General features: G+C 38.6%; 1 protein-coding gene across 4 annotated transcripts in view; it reads right to left on the bottom strand.

Moving 5' to 3' along the window:
- Positions 1-24,454, bottom strand: part of ABCB4 (ATP binding cassette subfamily B member 4) — a 97,351-nt gene that overhangs the window by 31,333 nt on the left and 41,564 nt on the right. For 3 of the 4 annotated variants that reach the window (XM_060196293.1, XM_060196294.1, XM_060196296.1), the window contains 6 exons: positions 22,712-22,873; positions 15,493-15,654; positions 13,349-13,495; positions 11,328-11,432; positions 7,111-7,188; positions 22-105 (listed from right to left, as the gene is read on the bottom strand). In XM_060196293.1, coding sequence (XP_060052276.1) covers positions 22-105; positions 7,111-7,188; positions 11,328-11,432; positions 13,349-13,495; positions 15,493-15,654; positions 22,712-22,873 — 738 coding nt within the window. The remainder of the gene's footprint in view (positions 1-21; positions 106-7,110; positions 7,189-11,327; positions 11,433-13,348; positions 13,496-15,492; positions 15,655-22,711; positions 22,874-24,454) is intronic. The other variant, XM_060196295.1, reaches the window with a different exon arrangement.

Raw genomic sequence — 24,454 nt, 5'->3', positions numbered from 1 at the left:
GTTAAAGAGTAATTTACATACCCCTTGAACTTGGGAGGCATCAGTTGCTAGTCTTGTAGAAAGTGCACCAGTACTGTTTTTATGATCATCAAACCAGCTCATGTCCTGTGGCACAAAACACACTGTTACATGGTCTGGGAGGTGGCACAGTGGATAAAGCATAAATAAGACTCAAAGATGGCTCTCCCGGATCAACTAAGAATAACAAAGGAGAAGACCTGGGACTGAAACAAGACAGGACTAGAATGACTACAGGAACCCACCAAATTACTGGTGAGTGCAGACACACATGGCTGGTGACAGAGAGGAGCCTAGGGAGAGACTAAGTTTATCAGTTGAGATACCACCTCCAGTCTGTTCCACTAACAAGGGGACAGCTGAAGGGAGGAGAGGACTCCCCAGAGACTCACCAAGTACAACTCTGGGTCTCCACTGCTACTGTCCTCAAAGTCTGGAGCAGCGGCAAGGAGGGACACCAGGGGACAGAGATCTAACCAGGAAATTCAGGAGAAGACCTATACCTAGGTGGCAAAGCTGAAGGGCTGTGAAAGTCTCTTTGCATAACCACCGGACTATCTCTGCCACACCCTGCCTTATCTCTTGGTTAGGAGTCAGTGATTAAGTTAAGAAGCCTACTTATAGTTAGAAGCCCTCAGGCTCCCATAGCCTACAGAGAAGAAAAAATAAACGAGGCTTTTAAATCACTGAGCTCCAACTCAGGGATTAAAAGACTATTGAAACAACTGTTAACTTCTACCACTGTGAACCCTTTAATTACCTTACTTAGACACAAGTCAATCCAGGAAATAGTGATCAGTAATTTGCAAAGTACTAAGAGAGGGAACTCATAACATAATATATAAAATTATAAACCAACAAGAAGAAATATTGGAGAAACTAACCAGAAGAACAGTCCAGCTAAAAGCCCCCCAAAGGGTGAAACACAAAATAACGAGTTCAACATCCAAACATTAGCTAAGGAAATAATCACAGGAGTGAGTAAAGAGTTTGAAAGAATTGTAATCAGAAATACAGGAACAACAAATGAGACTCTGGAAGAAAACACTAACTATCTCAAGGTTATTAGAAAGCTGAAAGCAGAAATAGCTGAGCTAAGAACACAACAAGCTGAACAAGCTAAAACAGTATCAGAACAGGGAAACAAAATAGATGAACTCCAGAAAACAGAAGAGGGCAGAGAGAATAGAATCAATGAGGCTGAAGACAGAATTAGCAAGATCAAGGACGAATTAGAGACAACTAAAAAAGAAGTAAGAGATCTCAAAAAGAGATGAAGAGATGCTGAAAACAACAACAGAGACCTATGGGATGACTTCAAAAGAAATAATATATGCATTATTGGCTTACCAGAGGAAGAAAGAGAGGGAGAGGAAGAAAGCATCCTTCAGGCCATAATAGCTGAAAACTTCTCTAGTCTAGACAACATCAAAGACCTATATAAAGGTTCAAGAAGCCCAGAGGGTCCCAAACAGAATTAACCCAGACTTAAAGACACCAAGACACATCATATTTAGAATGGAAAGGGGTAAGGATAAAGAAAGGATCCTGGAGGCTGCAAGAGAAAAAACAAAGAGTCATCTACAGAGGAAAACCGGTAAGATTAGCAGCAGACTTCTCCACACAAACACTATAGGCCACAAGAGAATGGCAAGATATCTATTGAGTGCTCGATGAGAAAGGCTTTCAACCAAGAATACTATATCCTGCTAGACTGTCATTCAGACTAGATGGAGGCATCAAAACCTTCTCAGAAAAGCAGCAGTTGAAAGAATCAACTATCACCAAGCCTGCCCTGAAAGAAGTTGTGAAAGGTCTTCTATAAACAGTCAGACCATCATAAATATGCCATCTATCAGAACACTCTAAAACTCTACAAGAATAGCGTTAAAATATCTTCAATCTTTGATATCAATAAATGTCAATGGCCTGAGTTCACCTATTAAAAGACACAGAGAAGGAAGATGGATCAGAAAATACAACCCAACAATATGCTGTCTACAGGAAACCCAGCTAACTCAACAAGACAAAAACAGACTTAAAGTGAAAGGATGGAAAACTATCATACAAGCCAATGGCCCACAAAAAAGGGCAGGAACAGCTATTCTCATATCTGACACGATAGACTTTAAAATAGAGAAGATTAAAAAAAGATAGGAATGGACACTACTTAATGCTCAGAGGATCAGTCAATCAAGAGGACTTAACAATTATTAACATCTATGCACCCAATGAGAAGCCATCTAAATACATCAAACGTCTACTGAAAGAGCTACAGCAATACATTAACAGCAACACAGTCAGAGTAGGGGATTTCAACACCCCACTCTCTCAACTTGACAGATCATCCAGGCAGAAAATCAATATACATAAGGGAGCTAAATGAAGAGATAGATAAACTAGAACTATTGGACATTTTCAGAGTCATTCATCCCAAGAAACTGGAATACACATTTTACTCAAATCCACATGGGTCATTCAAGAGCACTGAAATCATCTCAAGCGTCTTCTCAGACCACAGTGGAATGAAGCTAACACTTAACAATCAACAAAAGATTAGTAATAGTCCCAAAATGTGGAAGCTCAACAGTACACTTCTTAACAACCTCTGGGTCAAAGAGGAAATCAAGGAAGACATCAAAATGTTTCGAGACTTCAATGAAAATGAAGACACAAGCTACAAAAATATTTGGGACACAGCTAAGTCAGTACTGAGAGGGAAGTTCATAGCCATACAAGCACACATTAGGAAACAAGAAAAAGCACAAATAAACAGCCTGATTGCACATCTTAAAGACCTAGAATAAGAAGAAAAAAGGAACCCTAAAGGACAGAACCAGAAGGACAGAAATCACTAAAGTTACGGCAGAAATAAATAACATTGAGAATAAGAAAACCATACAAAAGATCAACAAAAGTAAATGTTGGTTCTTCGAAAGAGTGAACAAAATCAAAAAACCTTTAGCCAGACTCACAAAACAAAAAAGGGAAAAGACCCAAATAAATTGGATAGTAAATGAAAGAGGAGATATCACAACAGACACTGCAGAAATTCAACATATCAGGCAAGGCTTCTATGAACAACTACATGCCGCCAAGCTAGAGAACCTGGAAGAAATGGATGATTTCCTAGATACCTACCAATTTCCAAAACTAAGTAAAGAGGAAGTGGATAACATGACCAGACCCATCACAGCTAATGAAATTGAAACAGGTATCAAAAATGTCCCCAAAAATAAAAGTCCTGGACCAGATGGTTTTACAAATGAATTCTACAAAACCTTCAAAGAAGAACTAACACCTCTACTTTTAAAAGTCTTCCAGAAGATTGAAGACACTGGAATACTCCCTGCCAGCTTTTATGAAGCTAATATCACTCTGATACCAAAAGCAGACAGACACAGCCAAAAAAGAAAACTACAGACCAATATCTCCGATGAACAATGATGCTAAAATATTGAACAAAATTCTAGCCAATCGGATACAGCAGTATATCAAAAATATTGCTCATCATGACCAAGTGGGGTTTATCCAAGGCATGCAAGGTTGGTTTAATATATATAAATCAATCAATGTGATCCACCACATCAACAAAAGCAAGACCAAAAACCACATGGCCATATCAATAGATGCAGAGAAAGCCTTTGACAAAATACAACTTCCCTTTATGATCAAAACACTTCAAAAAATGGGAATAGATGGAAAATTCCTGAAGATAGTGGAGTCTATATATAGAAAACCTACGGCCAACATCATACTCAATGGTGAAAAACTGGAAGCATTTCCCCTCAGATCAGGTACTAGACAGGGCTGCCCACTATCACCATTACTATTCAACATAGTGTTGGAAGTTCTTGCCATAGCAATCAGGCAGGAGCAAGGAATTAAAGTAATACAGATTGGAAGAGAAGAAGTCGAACTCTCCTTATTTGCAGATGACATGATAGTATACACAGAAAAACCTAAGGAATCCAGCAAGAAGCTTTTGGAACTCATCAGGCAATACAGTAAGGTGTCAGGCTATAAAATCAACATTCAAAAGTCAGTGGCATTCCTCTATGCAAACACTAAGTTAGAAGAAATTGAAATCCAGAAATCAGTTCCTTTTTCTATAGCAACAAAAACAATAAAATATCTAGGAATAAACCTAACCAAAGAAGTGAAAGACTTGTATACTGAAAATTATGAGTCACTACTAAAGGAAATTGAAAAAGACACAAAGAAGTGGAAAGATAGTCCATGTTCATGGGTTCGTAGAATTAACATCATCAAAATGAATATACTACCCAGAACCATCTACACATTTAATGCTATCCCCAACAAGATCCCAAACACATTTTTTAGGAAAATAGAACAAATGCTACAAATGTTTATCTGGAACCAGAAAAGACCTAGAATTGCCAAAACAATCTTGAGAAAAAAGAACAGAACGGGAGGCATCACACTCCCAGATCTCAAATCGTATTATAGGGCCATTGTCATCAAAACTGCTTGGTACTGGAACATGAATAGACACACTGACCAGTGGAATAGAATTGAGAGCTCAGAAGTGAGCCCCCAAACCTATGGATATCTAATCTTTGACAAAGGTGCTCAGACTATTAAATGGGTAAAGCAGAGTCTTTTCAACAAATGGTGTTGGAAACAATGGGTTGAAACATGCAGAAGAATGAAACTGAACCACTGTATTTCACCAAATACAAAAGTAAATTACAAGTGGATCAAGAACTTGGATGTCAGACCACAAACTATCAGATATTTAGAAGAAAATATTGGCAGAACTCTTTTCCAAATAAATTTTAAAGACATCTTCAGTGAAACAAATCCAAGTACAAAGAAGACTAAGGCAAGTATAAACCTATGGGACTACATCAAATTAAAAAGCTTCTTCACAACAAAAGAAACCACTATCCAAACCAAGAGACCCTTCACAAAATGGGAGAAGATGCCATACATCAGACAAGAGTTTAATAACCAACATATATAAAGAGCTTGCTAAACTCAACAACAAGACAACAAATAATCCCATCCAAAAATGGGGGGAGGACTTGGACAGAATATTCACCACAGAAGAGATCCAAAAGGCTGAGAAACACATGAAAAAATGCTCCAAGTCTTTGATTGTCAGAGAAATGGAAATAAAGAGAACAATGAGATACCACTTCACTCCTGTGAGAATGTCATACATCAGAAAAGGTAACAGCAGCAAATGCTGGAGAGGGGGTGGGCTCAAAGGAACCCTCCTGTGCTGCTGGTGGGAATGTCAATTGGTCCAACCTCTGTGGAGAACAGTATGGAGAACTCTCAGAATCTAGAAATGAACCTACCCTATGATCCTGCAATTCCTCTCCTGGGGATATATCCTAAGGAACCCAACATATCCATCCAAAAAGATCTGTGTACACATATGTTCTTGGCAGCACAATTTGTCATAGCCTAAACCTGGAAGCAACCCAGGTATCCAACAACAGATGAGTGGCTGAGCAAGTTGTGGTATATATACACAATGGAATACTACTCAGCTGTAAAAAATGGTGACTTCACCGTTTTCAGCCGATCTTGGATGGACCTTGAAAAAATCATGTTGAGTGAAATAAGTCAGAAACAGAAGGATGAATATGGGATGATCTCACTCTCAGGCCGAAGTTGAAAAACAAGATCAGAAAAAAAAAAAAAAAAAAACACAAATAGAACCTGAAATGGAACTGGCGTATTGCACCAAAGTAAAAGACTCTGGGGTGGGTGGGTGATGAGAATACAGGTCCAAGAAGGATTCAGAGGATCTAGTGGGGGTTGTATTGTTATATGGGAAACTGGGGAATGTTATGCATGTACAAACTATTGTACTTACTGTTGAATGTAAAACATTAATTCCCCAATAAAAAAAAAAGACTCAAGGATGAGGTCCTCAGTTCAGTCCTTGGCAGCAAATGTACCAGAGTGATGTCTGGCTCTTCCTCTCTCTCTCACTCTTTCTATCCCTCTCATAAATAAATAAAATATTTTTTTAAAAAACCCACATAGTGAAAGTAGTTGAAAATTAAAAGAAAACAAGCAAAGAAAATGAGATGAGATGAGCCCTCCCAAACACTCATCGCTTACACTAAACTTGGGTACAGGAGTTTAGCAAAGAGCCCACATGCCAAGTAAAGCCTTAGTCACTGCCCTTAACACACACCCTCAGAATTCACTAGGATTCCTGCTGCCAATCTGTGCTATTATGACATGAGGACACCAATACCAATGCATGGATGAAAAGATGAGGGGAAGGCTTATTCAGATTACAGCTGGGTTTCTGGTCAGCTTCACCTGAGAGTGTGACTATTCCATCATGTATTCCATATAAATTGTGCTATGAACACTTCCTCCCTGACTCAACAGTGACTCTCACAAAGGGTAGTAGAACTCGACACACCTTTCTTGTAAACACTAAGCACAAGAAAACCAGTCCCAGTTACTCACCATGTTTAATAAAACCAAGGACTGAAAGAATGAGTTTTGCATGATTATAATTATAAAGTACTCTACCATAGCCATCCTTTACTTTTATAGAAAAATAGTTTTTCTTACACAGCAACAATTTTGTGCCTTTTGTGAGTAGGAATGCCAGCAATTCCTGACAAATGGATAATATTCTGGCCCATTCTGAGGTCTTCTCTACAAAAATAGAGAATTTGGGTTTGCATATTTTTTTCCCACATAGTCTGGGGAGAAAAACCTGTAGTTCGTACCATTCATTGAAGTATATGACTACCAAGCACATTTCTCCACTGTTTAAAGGTGTGTTAATTAACAAATGACTCCCTAGGGCCTTCATAGATTCTAGACAAGAGGTATAGGTCTTTGAAATGATGATATCTACATGGATTAGGATAGTTTCCAAACAAGCCCTAAAGTTACCTAAATTAAGACTAGTAGCATGAAAATCCTAATAAGTTGTTGGCTACTGAAGGACCAGGACAATTTGCAGGACCCTGACCAGTTCTTACATGGAAGTTCTGAGGAGGGAACCTAAGTTTCAGTGCACCAGTGAGAATGGGAAAAGGCTTGAATGAAATAAATGTGACAGCATTCTCCAGTGGACATACATACCTGTCTTAGCATTGCTTTAAAAGCCATTGACCGAAGCCTTGTGGTGAGGATCTCTCCAGCAGTCCCAAAGGTGAAGCCCTGGTTGAGAAAAAAAAGCCACTGTCCTTTTTGATCATCACTAGTAATGTGCTACAAGGTATAATCACATTGGCTTCTAAATCATTTATATGTTAATCAATAATTAAAATAACAAATATTTAGGAACAAATGCTAATTAAATGCCTCAATTTAAAAATCCATGTACCATTAAAACTTTAGTAGGAAATAAAATCAAAGGCCCAAAACTTAAATAGTATCTTGTTTTGGTTTTTGAATGATTGTAAACTGATTTACTTTACTTTGTCATCACTGGGGTTCTATTTTTTAAAATTTTTTAAAAAATATTTATTTATTCCCTTTTGTTGCCCTTTTTGTTTCGTTGTTGTAGCTATTATTGTTGTTGGATAGGACAAAGAGAAATGGAGAGAGGAGGGGAAGACAGAGAAGGGGAGAGAAAGATAGACATCTGCAGACCTGCTTCACCACTTGTGAAGTGACCCGCCCCCTGCAGGTGGGCAGCTGGGGGCTAGAACCAGGATCCTTATGCCGGTTTGCGCCACCTGTGCTTCGGTTTGCGCCACCTGTGCTTCACCCGCTGTGCTACCACCCGACTCCCACTGGGGCTTTATTGTTCCAACCAGACCTTTTCAGATAGAAAAAGATAGAGGTAGAGGGAGGAGGGCAGATAGCATAATGGTTATGCAAACAGACTCTCATGTCTGAGTCCCAGATTGAACCTGAAGTCCCAGGTTCAAACCCCCGCACCACCATAAACCAGAGCTGAACAGTGCTCTGGTAAAAAAAGAAAAAGACAGAGGTAGAGACACCGCAGTACTGAGACATCATTCAATGCAGTGGGAATTGGGCTCAGACCTGGGTCTTGCATATGACAAACCAAGAGTACTATTCAAGTGAGCTATCTTTGTCAGTCCAACTGGTTTACTTTCCAAAACTTTCAATTACAGTATTTTAAATTGCAAGGCTTGGTGTGCTCCCAGTATATTACATGAAATGTATCCAACAGCATTGTAAGAAAGGATACATTTTACTCCAGTAATGTTGAAGGAGAGAAGATATCTACAGTATTGAGATCCAATTGAGTTTGCTATTTTCTTGTCACAGTGCCATCTGCCCTGAGATTAGGGAGTAATTTAGTCTTCCTCCCAAGTCTTCTGAACAATTTTCCTCTTCATCTGTTTTTTTTTTTAATTAATGATTTAATCATGGTTTACAAGAACTATGGGGATAGAGTTCTATATCCACCCTCATCTCTACCATAGATGATTTCTATAGTTTTTACAAAGTCTTAGAATTTGGCCACTCTTTTTCTCTCTTTTCTTTCTTCCCTCCTTTCCTTCCCTCCCTACTTTCTCTTGCAAGTCCTTTGTTTTAATTATTTTCTACAAATGAAGGAGACCATCCAGTAGTTGTCTTTCAGCACTTTACTTCACTAAGCATAGTAATTTCCAATCCCATCTATTTTATCTCCAAAGATAAGACACCACCTTCTTTTTAATTGCAGAGCATACATATCCCACTTTTTTTAAACAGTCATCTGTCAATGGATATTTTAGGTTGCTTACACTTACTAGCTATTGTGAATAATGCAGCTATGAAAGTAGAGATACCTGTGTTTTTTTAAGTTCCTATTTTTTTTAATTAATTTTGGATAAAGGTAGAGAGAAATTGAGAGAGGAAAGGAAGAGTAAGAGGGAGAGAGACAGAGAGACACCCGCAGTATTGTTTTACCACTCATGAAGCTTCCCCCTGTATAGGTAGGAAGCAGGGGTTTGAACTCAGGTCCTTGTAAATTGTGATGTGTGTGCTCAGCCAGATGCACCTCAGCCCCTACTTATGCTCTTTTGAATTAGTGTTTTCATGTTCTTTTATATATGTCTAAGAGTGGTAATGCTGGATCATAAGGCATTTTCATTTATGTGTTTAAGGATTCTCCATATTGTTTTCCAAAGGGGCTGCATCAGTTTGTGTTCCTACCAATAGTATACAGAATTCTTTTTTCCTCCACATCCTAATACTTTTAATCTCCAGATTTGTTCATGTGGCTCATTCTAAAACATGTGAGGTGGAATCTATATGTCCAATTACCCCAGCACCATTAAGTGAAGAGACTCTCTCTGTAGAATGGTTTGGGTCCCTTTATCATACAGAAGGTGTGTGTGTATGTATGTGTGTGTGTGTGTGTGTATGTGTGTATGTGTGTGTGTGTGTGTGTGTGTGTGTCTACTGTTCCATTGATCTAAATATCTGTTGTTGTTCTCTACCACATTTTTAGTCTATTGCTTTGCAGCACTAAAGTTGGAGAGTGTGATACCTCCAACTGCCCACCCCCCACTAGGAGTGCTGTAGTTATTTTAATAATTGTTTTATTACATACTAATTTGGGGGTGATTTGTTCAAATCATGAAAAATGTCATTGGAGACTTTTTTTTACAAGGATTTTGGAAAGGCTTGCATTGAATCTATAGATCGCTTTCAAAAGGAGGGTCCTTTTAATTAGAATTACTCTTCCACAGTCAGAGAGAATGAGCACCAAAGAGGGAATGTGCCTTGTCATCCACGCACAATGTCTAGGCTGCAACCCTGGCAGCACACAGCAGGTGCTGCAGCACCAGAACAAACTCTGGTGCAATGGCCTCTTTCCCTCTGCTGGTTGTTAGTCTTCTATCTCTCTGTGTCTCTGTTTGTCAGTCTGAATGTAAAAAGGTACCCAGAACAATGAAACCGTGTATGCACGAAGTCCTGGTGATATAAACTTTAAAATAATATAAAAGTTATTTACCCTTTTAATCCATGGACTTTTTTCTTTCTTTAAAAAAAAAAAAAAACAAAAACCTGTGTCCTATAGTTTTAATTGTAGAGGTCTCTCGACACTACTATTTGACTTGATCCAAGATATTTTATCTTTTTTGACTTATCAATGGGGTGAGGGAGGGCTGGTTGGTGGCATATGTGGTTGAGCTCACACATTACAGTGCACAAGGACCCAGTCCCCATCACCTGTGGGGGAAGCTTCATGAGTGGTGAAGAATGCTGCTAGTGTCTCATTCTTTCTTTATCTTTCCCTTCCTCTTCAATTTCTGTCTATTCAAAATAAATAAATAAACACATGATCTTTAAAAATTTGTCAGTGGCACTGCTTCCTTAACTGTCATTTCCTCTGGTTCATCAGCTGTATCTAGAAATGTCACAGATTTATGTACACTGAGTTTATACCCTACCACTTTATTGGACTTATCAATGGTTTTTAGTAGTTTTTTGGTAGAGTCTTCTAGGGGGTTCTATGCATATTAATTATCATCTCATCTGTAAACGGTAGTTTAACTTTTTACTTTCTAACTTGGATTCTTTTAGTATCTCTTTCTTGTCCAACTGTGCTGGCAAAGACTTCCAGGAATGTATTGACTAGTAGTGGTAAGAGTGGACAACTTTGTCTACTGCCAGATTTTAGGGGAAAAATTTGGAGTTTTTCCCCACTGATTATGCGGATCATTACGTCTGTCATAATAGACTTTATTATATTAAGGAATTTTTGTTCTATTCCATATAATTTCTTAGGAATTTTTATTACAAATGGGTACTGAATCTTATTAAATTTGTCTTCTCAGCAATTATTGACATAACTGTGATTTTTATCTTTTGTTGTTGATATGGTATGTTATACTGATTGATTTCTGTATGTTGAACCATCCTTCGGATGAATCTCACTAAGTCTTATAATTGCCAAGTTATGTTGAAAATCTTTGCATCAATGCTCATCAGCAATATAGGTCTATAGATTATTGTTTGCAGAACTCTTTTCTTCTTTAGGGAATAGAGCAATACTAGCTTAATAGAATGTATTTGGGATTGTTCCCTCCAATTCAACGTTCTGGAAGAGTTTGAGGAGGATGGGTGTTAGTTCTTTGAAAATTTTATAGAATTCAAAATCTTTCCTTCCCCTCTTTGTGTTAAATGTTTGCTGAGGTAAATTTTGTAGCATAATATAACTTAGCATCAAGAAGGTTACAATTGTTCCTGTTAAGGACTCTGTTCCACTGAAAGTGCCTTGTGACAATTGGATGTGCAATTCACTGTAGCCTAAGATTTTGAAACTCCATTCAGTTTTAATTACCCTAATTGAATATAGACTCAGTGAGAAGGGCAAACCAGTTTCCTACCTGAAGGAAGAAAGTAAAAAAGGAAATAATACCCAGACCTAAAAAAAGCAATGAGAACATGTCGCATTTCTGCTGTTTTACTTCATCATCCCCTGGTCGGAAAATCTACAAAAGAACATTTAAAATATTCATTTGGATTACATCATTCTTAATTATTCTTCCCACGTATTGATACAATGACTTGAGCATCACATTAAACAGATGTGATTATTTTCATTGTGGTACAATATACACAATAATTTTAACCATTTCTGTGGTCTGGGAGGTGGCACAGTGGATAAAGCACCAGACTCTTAAGCATGAGGTCCCTAATTCAATCCCTGGCAGCACATGTGCCAGAGTGATGTGTGGTTCTTTCTCTCTCTTCCTATCTTTCTCATAAATAAATAAAATCTTTAAAAAACATTTTTAACCATTTCTAAGTATACAATTCAGAGTCATTAAGTACATTCACACTGCTGTGTAACTTTCATCACTAACCACTTTCAAAGCATTTTCATCATGCCAAACTTAAACTCTGTATTTGTAAACAGTAACTTCTGACTACTCCTTCTCCTTGCCTCTGAGAACCAGTACTCTTCTGTCTCTACAAATCTGGGAAATTCCTGTTTACTAGCATGGGCTGAAACTTACTATATAGAATGTATATAGTTACAAATTTTTGTTTGTTCCTCTTCCTCTGTACTTGCAGTCCTCTCTGCTTGAATTTCACCGTTCCCCAGCCTTCTATCTTTCATTCTGGAAGTTCTCTGCCCTGAAACCCATCTTTTGACTATTCTGTTTAACTCCATTTCCAGCTCCTCTATTTTCTCACCTTGCCTTTGTCTCACTTCATTGGGGGGGGGGGAGTGTTAATGGACAACAGTCCAGTTGTTGAGATATGGATATGTTCTCAGCTCCCAGGCAAACTTCTTTTTAAAACACTTAGAATTTATATTATATACTTGTGTGGTTTTTTTTGTTTCCAGTTATGTGTCTTTCTAAACAGAAAGTAAACTGTTTAAGGGCAAAATTTTGTTTATTGCTTTACCAGCAGTCCCCAGAATAGCATTTGCCACCTAGGAAATGTGCCCAAATATAAAGTCGGTCAACATAACTCTTGAGTTACAAGACAGCTAGAAATTGCTTTACTTTAAGATTTAAAAACATTTAGTGTTGTTTTTCCCCTGACATTTGGGTGGAAGTGAACTTATGTTCTTAATTGCAGAGCAATATCTAGTGTCACAGGTATAATTAACTATCAATATGACAAAGAATAATTTATCATTAACAAAAAATGTCTTTTCAATAACATTTGAGGCAATGAAGATGTCTATATGATATAAATTTTGGGTTTTGTGGCGCTTCATATAGTCCTGATACCTTTCTATAAATATCTCCCAGTGAACTGGACAATTAAACAGTATGAATTTTCTTTCTTAGTCTTTCTCCCCTCAAACTTTGGAAAGACAGCTAAAATAATGTTGTAATGGCTGTTTTTTATTGAATACTTACAAGGCTGAAACTAAAGTATTTTCTACAGTTATCTATATAATATTTTAATCCTTAGACATCCTATGAGGTAGGTTTATGTTACAGATGAAGAAACTAAAGTGTAGAAATGGAAAACATCTTGTCCTAGTTTGCATAGCTAATAAATGGTAAGGCCTGCTTGCTCCCACAGACTGGCTCCTTAAATATTAGGACTAACTCCTTTCTTCATCTCTCCCAGCCATCCTGTAAGGGTGACCTCCTCACCATTATCAGCACTGGGGACATTGTCTGACACCAGTTTTGACAAATGCAAAGAGATAATGAAATACATCCTTCAGTGATTTTACTGTGTAGAATTCCATTAATATAACTGAGAAAAGTTCAAAGGGCTCCCTTTACTTTTCCCTGATGGTTTTTCTTAAAAGGGAATGAAGGGGCACTAGACTTAGTTTAATTTGAGGCTGCTTTGTTCCAAAGTGGACTTAGTGGTGAAGTTCGAGTGATAATTGATTTGTTTCAAGCTATTAACTTAGAGCTTTTAAGCTTACCTCTATCATCTCTGAGAATATGACTGAAAATGCAGGCTGAAGTGCCCCATTGATAATGGCACATAATGTTCCAACCACAAAGTAGGGCCATTCTGTTTTATTCAGTTTCAGGACCTTCAGAAAAGACACTGGTGGCACATTTTCATCCTAGAACATATAAATATCAGGACAAGTCAGTGAAAACACAATAGTTGCCAGAATTTAGAGACATTTAAAAAAGGTGCTGACCTCAAAAAGCTTGCAAAATAGGTGTTGAAAATGACTAATGACAGCAAACTACTAGAGAATAAAACAGTACATTATAAAATGCTAACAATATCCACTGACACACAGCAAAACTCAGTATGAGTTATTCACTCAGCTGGGGGTGGGAGACCCACATGATGTGACTAGCCTGTCTTTACTCTAGCCTCAGTAGAGTGAATGGTAGAAAGATTTGGGCATAAAATACTCCATAACTCTCAGCTGTGGAGTTACACAACTCAGTGTCAGTTTGACAATCATGGCTATGTCACATGAACTTGCCTGGAGTTTGATTTTTTTTTTTTTTAATTTGAGGTGTACTAGAGACAGATAAAAGAGATACACCAGAGTGTTATTCCACCATTTTTTTTTTTTTCTTTCTCAAGAAGCCTCTACTCTTGTAGAAAAGACAGGCAGTAACATTTTAAATAAGGAAGATACATAATAGCTTGGGTCATTTAAGGACAAGGCAGAAAAATATAGTGGGAGAAAAAGTTGACTGCAAACAAAAGTTAATACATATCCAAAGCCTTGGTCCCCATCTGTAGAGGGGGAGCTTTCCAAGTGGTCGAGCATTACTGCAGATATGTCTCCCTCTCTTCTTTCTCTCCCTCAGTATCACTCTTTGTCTTTCAGTCTCTCTCTCTTTTTTTAATTGGATAGGACAGAGAGAAATTGAAAGGGGAGGTGGATAGGAAGGGAGAGAGATAAATAGACACCTGCAGTTCTGCTTCACCACCTGTAAAGTGATCCCCCTGCAGGTGAGGAGCTGAGGGCTCAAACTAGGATTCTTGCATGGGTCTTGTACTTCAACTATGTTCACTTAACCGGGTGTGTTCCTTTTTCTCTCATGCTCCATCAGAAACAAAGACAAAACAAATATATATATATCCACCCAAAATGGTGGCATCATGCAGGCACAAAGCCTCAGCAATTATCTTGGTGGCAAGATAATTGCACTCCCTGCGATTTCCCCAAATGTGGGAAACTGTGCATAATGCATAATTTGTGGTAGTGAGGGACTGTGTCCGTGCTCTCCCCTAAGATTAAAAAAAAAAAAAATCCATCTATTCTTTCCACTGAAACGCCTTTTTTTTTGTTTTGTCTTGTTTTTTTTTAAATATTTATTTTCCCTTTTGTTGCCCTTGTTTTTTTTTATTGTTGTTGTAGTTATTATTGTTGTTGTCGTTGTCGTTAAATAAAACAGAGAGAAATGGAGAGAGAGGAGGGGAAGACAGAGAGGGGGAGAGACCTGCTTCACCACCTGCAAAGTGACCTCCCTGCAGATGGGGAGCTGGGGGCTCGAACCAGGATCCTTACGCTGGTCCTTGTACTTCGTGCCATATGGGCTCAACTGCTGTGCTGCCGTCTGCAACTGCTGTGCTACCGTCTGACTCCTGTCTTGTTTTGTTTTGTTTTTATACGACCAAGACCAAGACTTTGTCAGAGCTTGGTGACTGTACTACTACACTGTCCATGGCAGCCATCTTTTACCTCCTTTTAGATAAAGGGTAAGAGATGGAGAGGGAGAAACAGAGAAAGACACCACAGCACCACTCCAGCACATAAGAAATTTCCTCATTGCAGATGTTCCCATGAGTTTCTCAAGGACTCAAATCTGTGTTCTTGCACATGCTTCTTCTTCTAGCGTTTGCCCTTCTTCTGTAGCCAGTCAACAGCGTCAGGTTGACGAATGTATGTACTCTACTGGATGAGCCATTTCCTGACCTCTCAAGTCCATTTTAAATAGGAATTTATTTTAATTAATTGTCAAACATGTTTAACATTTTAATTTTTTCCTTCAGAAAAATGTGGCTCCTACTTGAAACCAGCTATACTTTCAAAATACTTGCAAAGATAACAGAAAAATGTATAAATGATTTATGTGAAAAACAACATACCAGTTCACTGGTTTCCATATCAAGTCCATTCTGATACCTTCTTGAATTTCTAAGGCTTTTGTGAGTAGAATTCCTAGATATTCGAGATTTCCAGCCGTTTGCAGTTGCAATCTTTTCATCTAGTTCAATTTCAAATTCTGACTGGATTTGATTTCCTGATGTCTGAAACATTAAGAACAGAACACTGAAAAAGGGAGTGAGCCAGCAAGAACACGCACACATCCTCAAGTATCTAGATAAATGAAACCTCAAAATTTAGAGCAATAAAGCCATCTTTAAAAAGTTATTGAGGAAATGTGATTTACAAAGCAACCAGACATACTCATACCTCAACCTACATGATACAAACAGAAGATTCAGCCTCATTGCTATCAATTCTTTAATTAAATGGACAAGTGTGTGTGTGTCCTCCAGTTCAATATCTAGTAAATGAACAGCAACATTAACTTGCCAGAGTCAGACTTTAAATCTTGTTCCTGGCTGCTTTCTCTGCATCCAAGTCCATATTGTTTTTTAAAAAGTTTTCATTGATAGTCAATAATATTTATATACCTTTCCCATATTTGGGAGCTACTCTCTTCCCTGATCCAGCTTTCTGGTCCTCTTTCCAGCCATGACATCATTTCCCCAGACAATAACTTATATCTAGCTGCATATCAGATGTCAGGCTCAGGGGGAAAAAAAAACAAACAAGAAACTAGTATAGACGTGAGCCCTTTGGAAAATAACTAAAACAGGCCTAATAACTCTCTATAAAATGAAGACCCCCAAATACTCATCTGCACTATTCCAGCCTTTAGGTTCATGATTAGTCAACAATTTTTTTGGCTTTATATACTAACTCTTCTTTCAGCCACCAGGTTCCAGATGCTACTGTGATGCCAAATGGACTTCCCTGGGCAGACAACCCCACCAATGTGTCCTGGAGCCCTACTTCCCCAGAGCCCCACCCAACCAGAGAAAGAGAGAGACAGGCTGGGAGTATGGATCGACCTGTCAACTGAGTCCTGATATTCCCAAACAGACATGATGGGCCTAGACCTCGAATAAATCCCTCTCTCCATTCTTACTGGTCATCTACATCAGGAACAACAAAACAGACCCCTTTGTGGACCTCCATAGGACCTTGCCCTCAACTTTGATCAATAATGATAGAGAATGTTCCATCCTCTGAAGGGAGGATGGACAGCATACTCTATGCTACACCTGAGGAAGATGGGTCCTGATATTGGAGCAGCTTGGAACGTTCCTACTGATGACCACAGAATGTGAGGTCGGATCTACAGGGATGCAGAGGTCACACAGGCTCCTAAGCTGAATATGGTCCCCAGATCAGATCAGATCGATGGGGTTTACAGTCAACAATATTTGTACATTTTTCCCATATTTGGGAGTTACCCTCTTCCCTGATCCAGCTTTCTGGTCTTTTTTCCAGTCATGACATCATCTCCTCAAACAATAACTAGGATCCACCTGCATATGAGATTTCAGGCTCAGGGGATAAAAAGAAAAACTAGTATAGTCACAGGCCCTTTGGAATATAACTAAAATATGCCTACTAGCTTTCTACAGAACGGAGGACCCCCGCCCCAACTCTTCATCTACACTACTCCAGCCTTTAGGTTCATGATTAGTCAACAACTTGTTTGGCTTTATATGCTAACTCTCTTTTCAGCCTCCAGGTTCCAGATGCTAGCATGATACCAAACAGATTTCCCTGGACAGACAACCCCACCAATATGTCCTGGAGCTCTGATTCTCCACCCACCCCACTAAGGAAAGAGAGAGGCAGGCTGGGAGTATGGATTGACCTGTCAATGCCCATGCTCAGCAGGGAAGCAATTACAGAAGCCAAACCTTCCACCTTCTGCATCCCACAATGACCTTGGGTCCATACTCCCAGAGGGTTAAAGAATAGGAAAGATAACAAGGGAGGGGATCATATATGGAGATCTGGTGGTGGGAATTGTGTGGAGTTGTACCCCTCTTATCCTATGGTTTTTTCAGTGTTTCCTTTTTATAAATATATAATAAAAAAAGAAGAAGAGAAAAAAATAGGAAAGCTATCAGAGCAGGGGATGGAATACAGAGTTCTGGTGGTGGGAATTGTGTGGAGTTGTACCCCTCTTACCCTATGGTTTTTGCCAGTGTTTCTTTTTTATAAATAAAAATTATAAAAAATATATAAAAATTTATTATATAATTTATCTACTTATTATTGGATAGAGACAGAAAGAAACTGAGAGGGGAGGAGGAGTTAGACAGGGAAGGAGACAAAGAGACACCTGCAGCTGTCCATTACCACTTGTGAAGCTTTCCACCTGTAGGTGGGAACCAGATTCTTGAACCTGTGTTCTTGCGCACTGTCATGTGTGCACTTAACTAGGTCTACCTAGTTAAGTGCATGCCTTCCCCCAGGTGCATATGTTAATAGCTTGTTCAGGACTCCACTCATTGCAGCCCTCTTTCGTTATTTCTCCTTCTATGCTGTCCCCAACTCCAATCCTATAACTATGTCTACTGCACACATAGTAGCCTATTTATCTCAAACTCTATTTTATGAGCCTTAATGTCCACTTGTACTTTCAACATTAGAAGGATTCTTGTTTGTGTGCTGATAGATTGTCCCAAAGCACACTGTATTGATGTATTCTGCTTGTGGACTTCCTTTCTTGTTTAGAACTGAAACTTTTATCCTATTTCCAAACCAAAATCCAACCTAGATTAAAGATTTAGTCTTGTAATAATCCCTGTATCCTCTATCCACTCCCACATTGTCACAAGATTTATTTTCCTAAATGGAAGCTTTGCCCAAACTATATCCCAACTTAAAAAAATTTCACAATTCCTCTACCTCATGCTCAAGTCAGCTCTCCAACATTCTCATTCATAGGAAAACTAAACTGAATCTCCTCTTATACCTGTCATCTGCTTTAAAAATATTTTTATTATTTATTGGATAGAGATAGAGAGAAATTGAGAGGGAAGGGGAAAATAGAGAAGGAGCAAGACAGAGATACACTTTCAGCACTTCTTTAAGCTTGTAAAGCTTTCCCTCTGCAGGTGGGTCTGGGGGCTTAACCTGGGGCCTTGAGCATTGTAATATGTGTGCTCAACTGAGTGCACCACTGCTCAGCCCCTAAATGTCACCTCTTTATCTTTTTCATCTGTGATTTCTTCCTTACTATCCAGAATTCTATCTGACATTTCTTTTAATAAACCTACTCTGATTTAAGCCTTCTTCTAATGGCCAAATAAACATTTCCTTTTTCTTTTATTTTTCTTTCCTGTGTCTTACCTAAACCCCTAAATAGTTGGTGCTGTCATTGAGCACCAAAATAAAAATGATCGCTTTCACCATGTGATGAAAAGTCCATTACAACCAACAGTCTTTATTGCTTACACTCAAACATGCATTAAGTTGGCCCAAATACTCAATTGTAAAAAGCAAAACCTAACCAGGACCATAGAATACGAACTCAGGGAAGTCAGGCTGTAGCGCAGCAGGTTAAGCGCAGGTGGCGCAAAGCACAAGGATCGGCATAAGGATCCAGGTTCGAACCCTGGCTCCCCACCTGCAGGGGAGTCGCTTCACAGGCGGTGAAGCAGGTCTGCAGGTGTCTATCTTTCTCTCCTCCTCTCTGTCTTCCCCTCCTCTCTCCATTTCTCTCTGTCCTATCCAACAACGACAACAACAATAATAACTACAACAATAAAACAACAAGGGCAACAAAAGGGAATAAATAAATAAAATTAATAAAAAATAAAAAAAAAGAATACGAACTCAGACCTACAGGCATTACAGAAGCCAGACCTTCTACTTTCTGCACCCCATAATGATCCTGGGTCCATACTTCCAGAGGGATAAAGAATAGGAAAGCTTTCAAGGGAGGGGATGGGATACAAAGTTCTAGTGGTGGGAACTGTGTGGATCTGTACCTCTCTTATCCTATGGTCTTGTCAATATTTCCATTTTATAAATAAAAAGGTAAAAAATAAGCATGGAAATGAAATATTATCTTTTTATGAGCAATTACCAAGCCTACACACATACAAAAGGAACATGATAAACCATATACAATTTTATAACTTTTTTACAGAAGTCAAGCAAAAATCAATGTGAAAATAGAAAAAACTAAACAGATAAAAATCTATACATGTAAAAGAAGATTTTATTTCCTTCTTGCAAAGTTCTTATAAATCAATTATGAACAACCTAACAGAAAAAATAGTCTAATATGGAAACAGATACTTTTAATATACTTTTATATACAATGAAATATGTAAAAAGATGCTTAATATCTTAAGTAATTAAAGAAATGTGGAGCTCCTGTTTAGCTTTTTCAGATTAGCAAAAACAAAAAATAGTGTCTGTCGGTTGTTATCAGTAGTGGTTTAGATTGTGGATGCTTTCAAATGTCTAAGATACTTCTGTGTGAATTTTTTTTTTAAGTTTAAATTTAAAAAATAAGAATAAATGTTTTGTAGTAGTGCACCAAAGTAAAAACCCTGGGTGGAGGGTGAAGGTGGATGTTCAGCTTTATAGGGTGGGGTGGGGGAGGGGATGGGACACAGTCTTTTGGTGGTGGGAATGTTTATGTACACTCCTATCAATTTGTAGTCATATAAATCACTAATTAATATGAGAGGGGAAAATTGAATGTCTCAAACTTTTTAAAGCACAGACAGTCTTTTTAATACATAGGCTGAGTCTTTGATATGTTGACTCTCTTAAAAGCTTAGTCCAGGGAGAACAAACATTGTTTGCTATATGCAAACAATGTCTAAGGACATGAAATATGGTGAGGGTATGTATGATACAGCAAATCCTAACAAAGGGATTCTTCGAAGTTAACCCAAGTGCCAAACAATGTGATTATTGCAATAACTATCTATTGTCTTCTTAAACCCTAAGACAACAGGAATCCCTCACTTCCTCTATAGAGCCTATGTTTCTCCCAATCCTGGAACCTCTGGGGTGGGGTTCACTTCCCTGCATGCTTCTCTCAAGTCAGGCCAAATGATATTGCATCCGCCGATTCCAACCTAATCAATGCAACAAGTACCATCTCAGCATGCTTTACCTCAGACTGTGTACAGGGATGTCAGGCATGGATTGCCAGCCCTTCACCCTCATCACTTGGGTGAGACCTTTCCTTTCATGGTATTCTCTAATTCCATTCCAGGAGGTTCACTTCCTAACAAAGTCCCAAAACCTAGATACAGACCAGGTCCCATAAGATAGAGCATATGTTCACATGTATCCATAAATTAGGGCAAAATATATACCTGAAAGCAAAAATACACAATAGTCTGTAATGAGTCAGTATCAAGTTTATAATGAAATAGTGTCCACTTAGACTTAGATACCCTCCTCACCTACTTCCTATTACAGTTCTCTCACTCACTCCAAAGCTAACCTTAGCAAAACAAGGACTGCAAAAGCTGAATAAGGTCAAGAGACTGGCATACTTTAAGGATGACTCTTTAGTCATTATCAGGCCATACCACCAGCTATACCTAATCGGGGAGTACCTGAGATTAGCCATACCTAATCGGGGAGTCCTGAGACTCTTGAACAGACTTAATGGGCCTAGAACTCAAATAAATCCCTCTCTCTATTGTTACAGGTCATTTCTATCAGGAACAACACAATAGACCCCTTTGTGGGTCCCCCATAGGACCTTGCCCTCAACCTGGATCAACAATGGTAAAGAATGTTCCACCCTCCGAAGGGAGGATGGACAACATACTCTATGCTACACCTGAGGAAGATGGTCGATACTGGGGCAGCATGGAATGTTCCTACTCATGACCACAGAATGTGAACTCAGATCTAGAGGGATGTAGAGGTCACATTGGCTCCTAAGCTAATTAAGGGCCCCAGATCACATCAAATCAATGGGGTTTACAGTAATATTTATACCCCTTTCCCATTTTAGGGAGATACTCTCTTCCCTGATCCAGCTTTCTGGTCCTTTTCCCAGCCATGACATCATCTCCCCAGACAATAATTAGGATCCTCCTGCATATGAGATTTCAGGCTCAGGCAAAAACAAACAAAACACTAGTATAGCTACAGGCCCTTTGGAATATAACTAAAATATGCCTATCTATAAAATGGAGGACCCCCCCCCACACACACACACACACACTTCATCTGCACTATTCCAGCCTTTAGGTTCATGATTAATCAGCAATTTGTTTGGCTTTGTATGTTAACTCTCTTTTCAGCCACCAGGTTCCAGATGCTAGCAGCATGAGACCAGACTTCCCTGGACAGACAACCCCACCAATGTGTCTTGGAGCCCCACTTCCCCAGAGCCCTTCCCCACTAGGGAAAGAGAGAGACAGGTTGGGAGTATGGATCGACCTGTCAAGACCCATGTTCAGCGGGGAAGCAATTATGGAAGCCAGACCTTCCACCTTCTGCATCCCATAATGTTCTTGAGTCCATACTCCCAGAGGGTTAAAGAATAGGAAAGCTATCAGGGGAGGGGATGGGATATGGAGGTGTGATGGTGGGAATTGTGCGAAGCTGTACCCGTCTTATCCTATGGTTTTGTCAATGTTTCCTTTTTATATATAAAAAATAAAAAAAGAATAAATGTCATGTATTGTTAGTAAAAGTTAAAGTAAATTTAAATAAAACAACCAAGAGTCAACAGTTTACCTAATGGAAAGTCATCATTATACTTAGAACTTTCATCTTTTCAACTTCAACTATAGTAAAAGGTACAATCTGGCCTAAATCAAATGTGGGAAAGGTTTAGGTACCATGTTCATGAAATTAAAAGGTCTTGAGTTCATACAGTGATAGAAAAGATAGAAAACCAGTGTGTGGGGTAGGGGTGTACCCAGTTAAAACCTTGCTCCCCACCTGCAGGCCTGCAGGTATCTGTCTTTCTCCCCTACTCCCATTTCTCTGTGTCATATCAAAAAAAAAAAAAAATGGAAAGGAAAAAAAATGTCTGCCAGGAGCGGTGGATTTGTAGTGCTAGCAATGAGTCCCAGCTCTACCCCTGGTGGCAATGAAGGGAAGAGAAAGAGGGAAAAATGAAGGGAAAAAGAAAGAAAAAGAGAAAGAAAGAGTGGAAGGAGGGAGGGAGGGAAACCAGTGGGCACCAGTATATTAGCTATGTGACATGTTAATATTGATAATTTAAAGAATAGTATATTTAGGATCAAACAGTAGAAAAATTCTCTGAGTAGCAGATACCTGCATGTTAACAAGTTTGAAGTAGATCCCTTCCTTCTGCATCAATTCACTGTGGCTTCCTTGTTCCACAATGACTCCATCTCCAAACCCCGCTATGACATCTGCATTTCGGATTGTAGACAGCCTGTGAGCTACTACAATGGTAGTCCGGCCTTCTCTGGCCTAAATGGGTAAGAAGACAAACACGTGGTGCAGAAAGTTACAATGTTGATACTATGTTGAAGAACATGTACAATCATGCACTTGGATTAATGTGTTTTTTGGCTAGTGAGAGTAATTTATCCTCCTACTATGATTTAGGATAGAAGAATATCACATCTAGGAATAATTAAAGTCAGACTTAAGTTCTGGACCAGAGAGAGGTTAACCCTTTCAATTTAAGGACATTTATGGATTATTAGTGTTTACTCAAGAAAATATGGCTTGATTCTTTCCATGCTCACTGGAGGAACCCTAGTTCTGAGTTAAATGGTTTGCTAGAAGCACTGGAGAAATGTCTGTTTTTCTCTCTCCTTCTTTATCTTCTCCTCGCCTTTCAATTTTTCTCTGTCCTATGTAATAAAATTTTTAAAAATGGCCACCAGGAGCAGTGGATTTGAAGTGCCTGCATGAGCCCCAGAGATAGCCCTGGAGGCAAAACAAACAAAGAACAATAGGAACTACTTATAATAATCAAACAATAACAACAATTCATCAGATTAATAAATGGATAAACAAAATGTGGTATGCCTATATAATAGAAAATCACTAGGTCCTAAAAAGGAATAGCTTTATGATGTATGTTAAATGAATAGTCTTTGAAAACACTATGTTACATGAAAGAGGCCAATTATAGAAAAACCACACAGTGATTCATAATGTCCAGAACTGGCAAATTCATAAAGATGGACAGTAGAATAGTGGTTACCAAGGGCAAGGGTAAGAGTAGAATGTGAAACTACTGACAAGTGGTACAAAATTTCCTTTTGGGATGATGAATGTATTCTAGAATTACTGGTCCTGGTTGTAAAAGTTTGTGAATATACAGAATACCAATGAAGTATACAGTTCAAAAGTGTGTCTTTAAAGGTATTTGAATCATATGTCAACTTAAAAATAGAATAGTCATGAAAATTCTGAAAAAGATGGAATATCTGAATAAAGGAATATCTCTATCAGATATTTAAAAAAAATTTTTTAACCAAAGCCCTGCTTATCCCTGGGTTATTGTGGTGCTGGAGATTGAACCTGGGACTTTGGAGTTTCAGGCATGACAGTCTCTGCATAACCATGTCAGTCTCTTTGCCTTCTCTATCAGATATTAAGGCACAAGAAAAACCCTATGCATCTAAAATAGTAAGATCCAGAAGAGGCTCACCAAATCAGTAGGCAATTTGATCAACAGAAAAAGATTAAAAGTCCAGAAACAGACAATAAAGAGTTTAAGAATTGGCATATAATAAGTATGTAAAGCAAAGGTATATTATACAATAAATGCGATTGAGTTGATTGTACATCCATTTGGAAACATTAGTGTGGTCCAACATAACCAGATGATTCAATTCTGTTTGCTTTAAATAAATACCAAAATATTAGACCATAAAAAAGAAAGGTATCTAGGGAGTCAGGCGCGCACATCGGGTTAAGCACGTGGTGCAATGCACAAGGACCTGCATATGGATCCCTGTTTGAGCACCCGGCTTCCCACCTGCAGGGAAGTCGCTTCACAGGAGGTGAAGCAGGTCTGCAGATGTCTATCTTTCT

Source organism: Erinaceus europaeus, chromosome 8 (assembly GCF_950295315.1).
Source record: "Erinaceus europaeus chromosome 8, mEriEur2.1, whole genome shotgun sequence".
Lineage (NCBI taxonomy): Eukaryota > Metazoa > Chordata > Mammalia > Eulipotyphla > Erinaceidae > Erinaceus > Erinaceus europaeus.
This window is presented reverse-complemented; position numbering and strand designations above follow the sequence as displayed.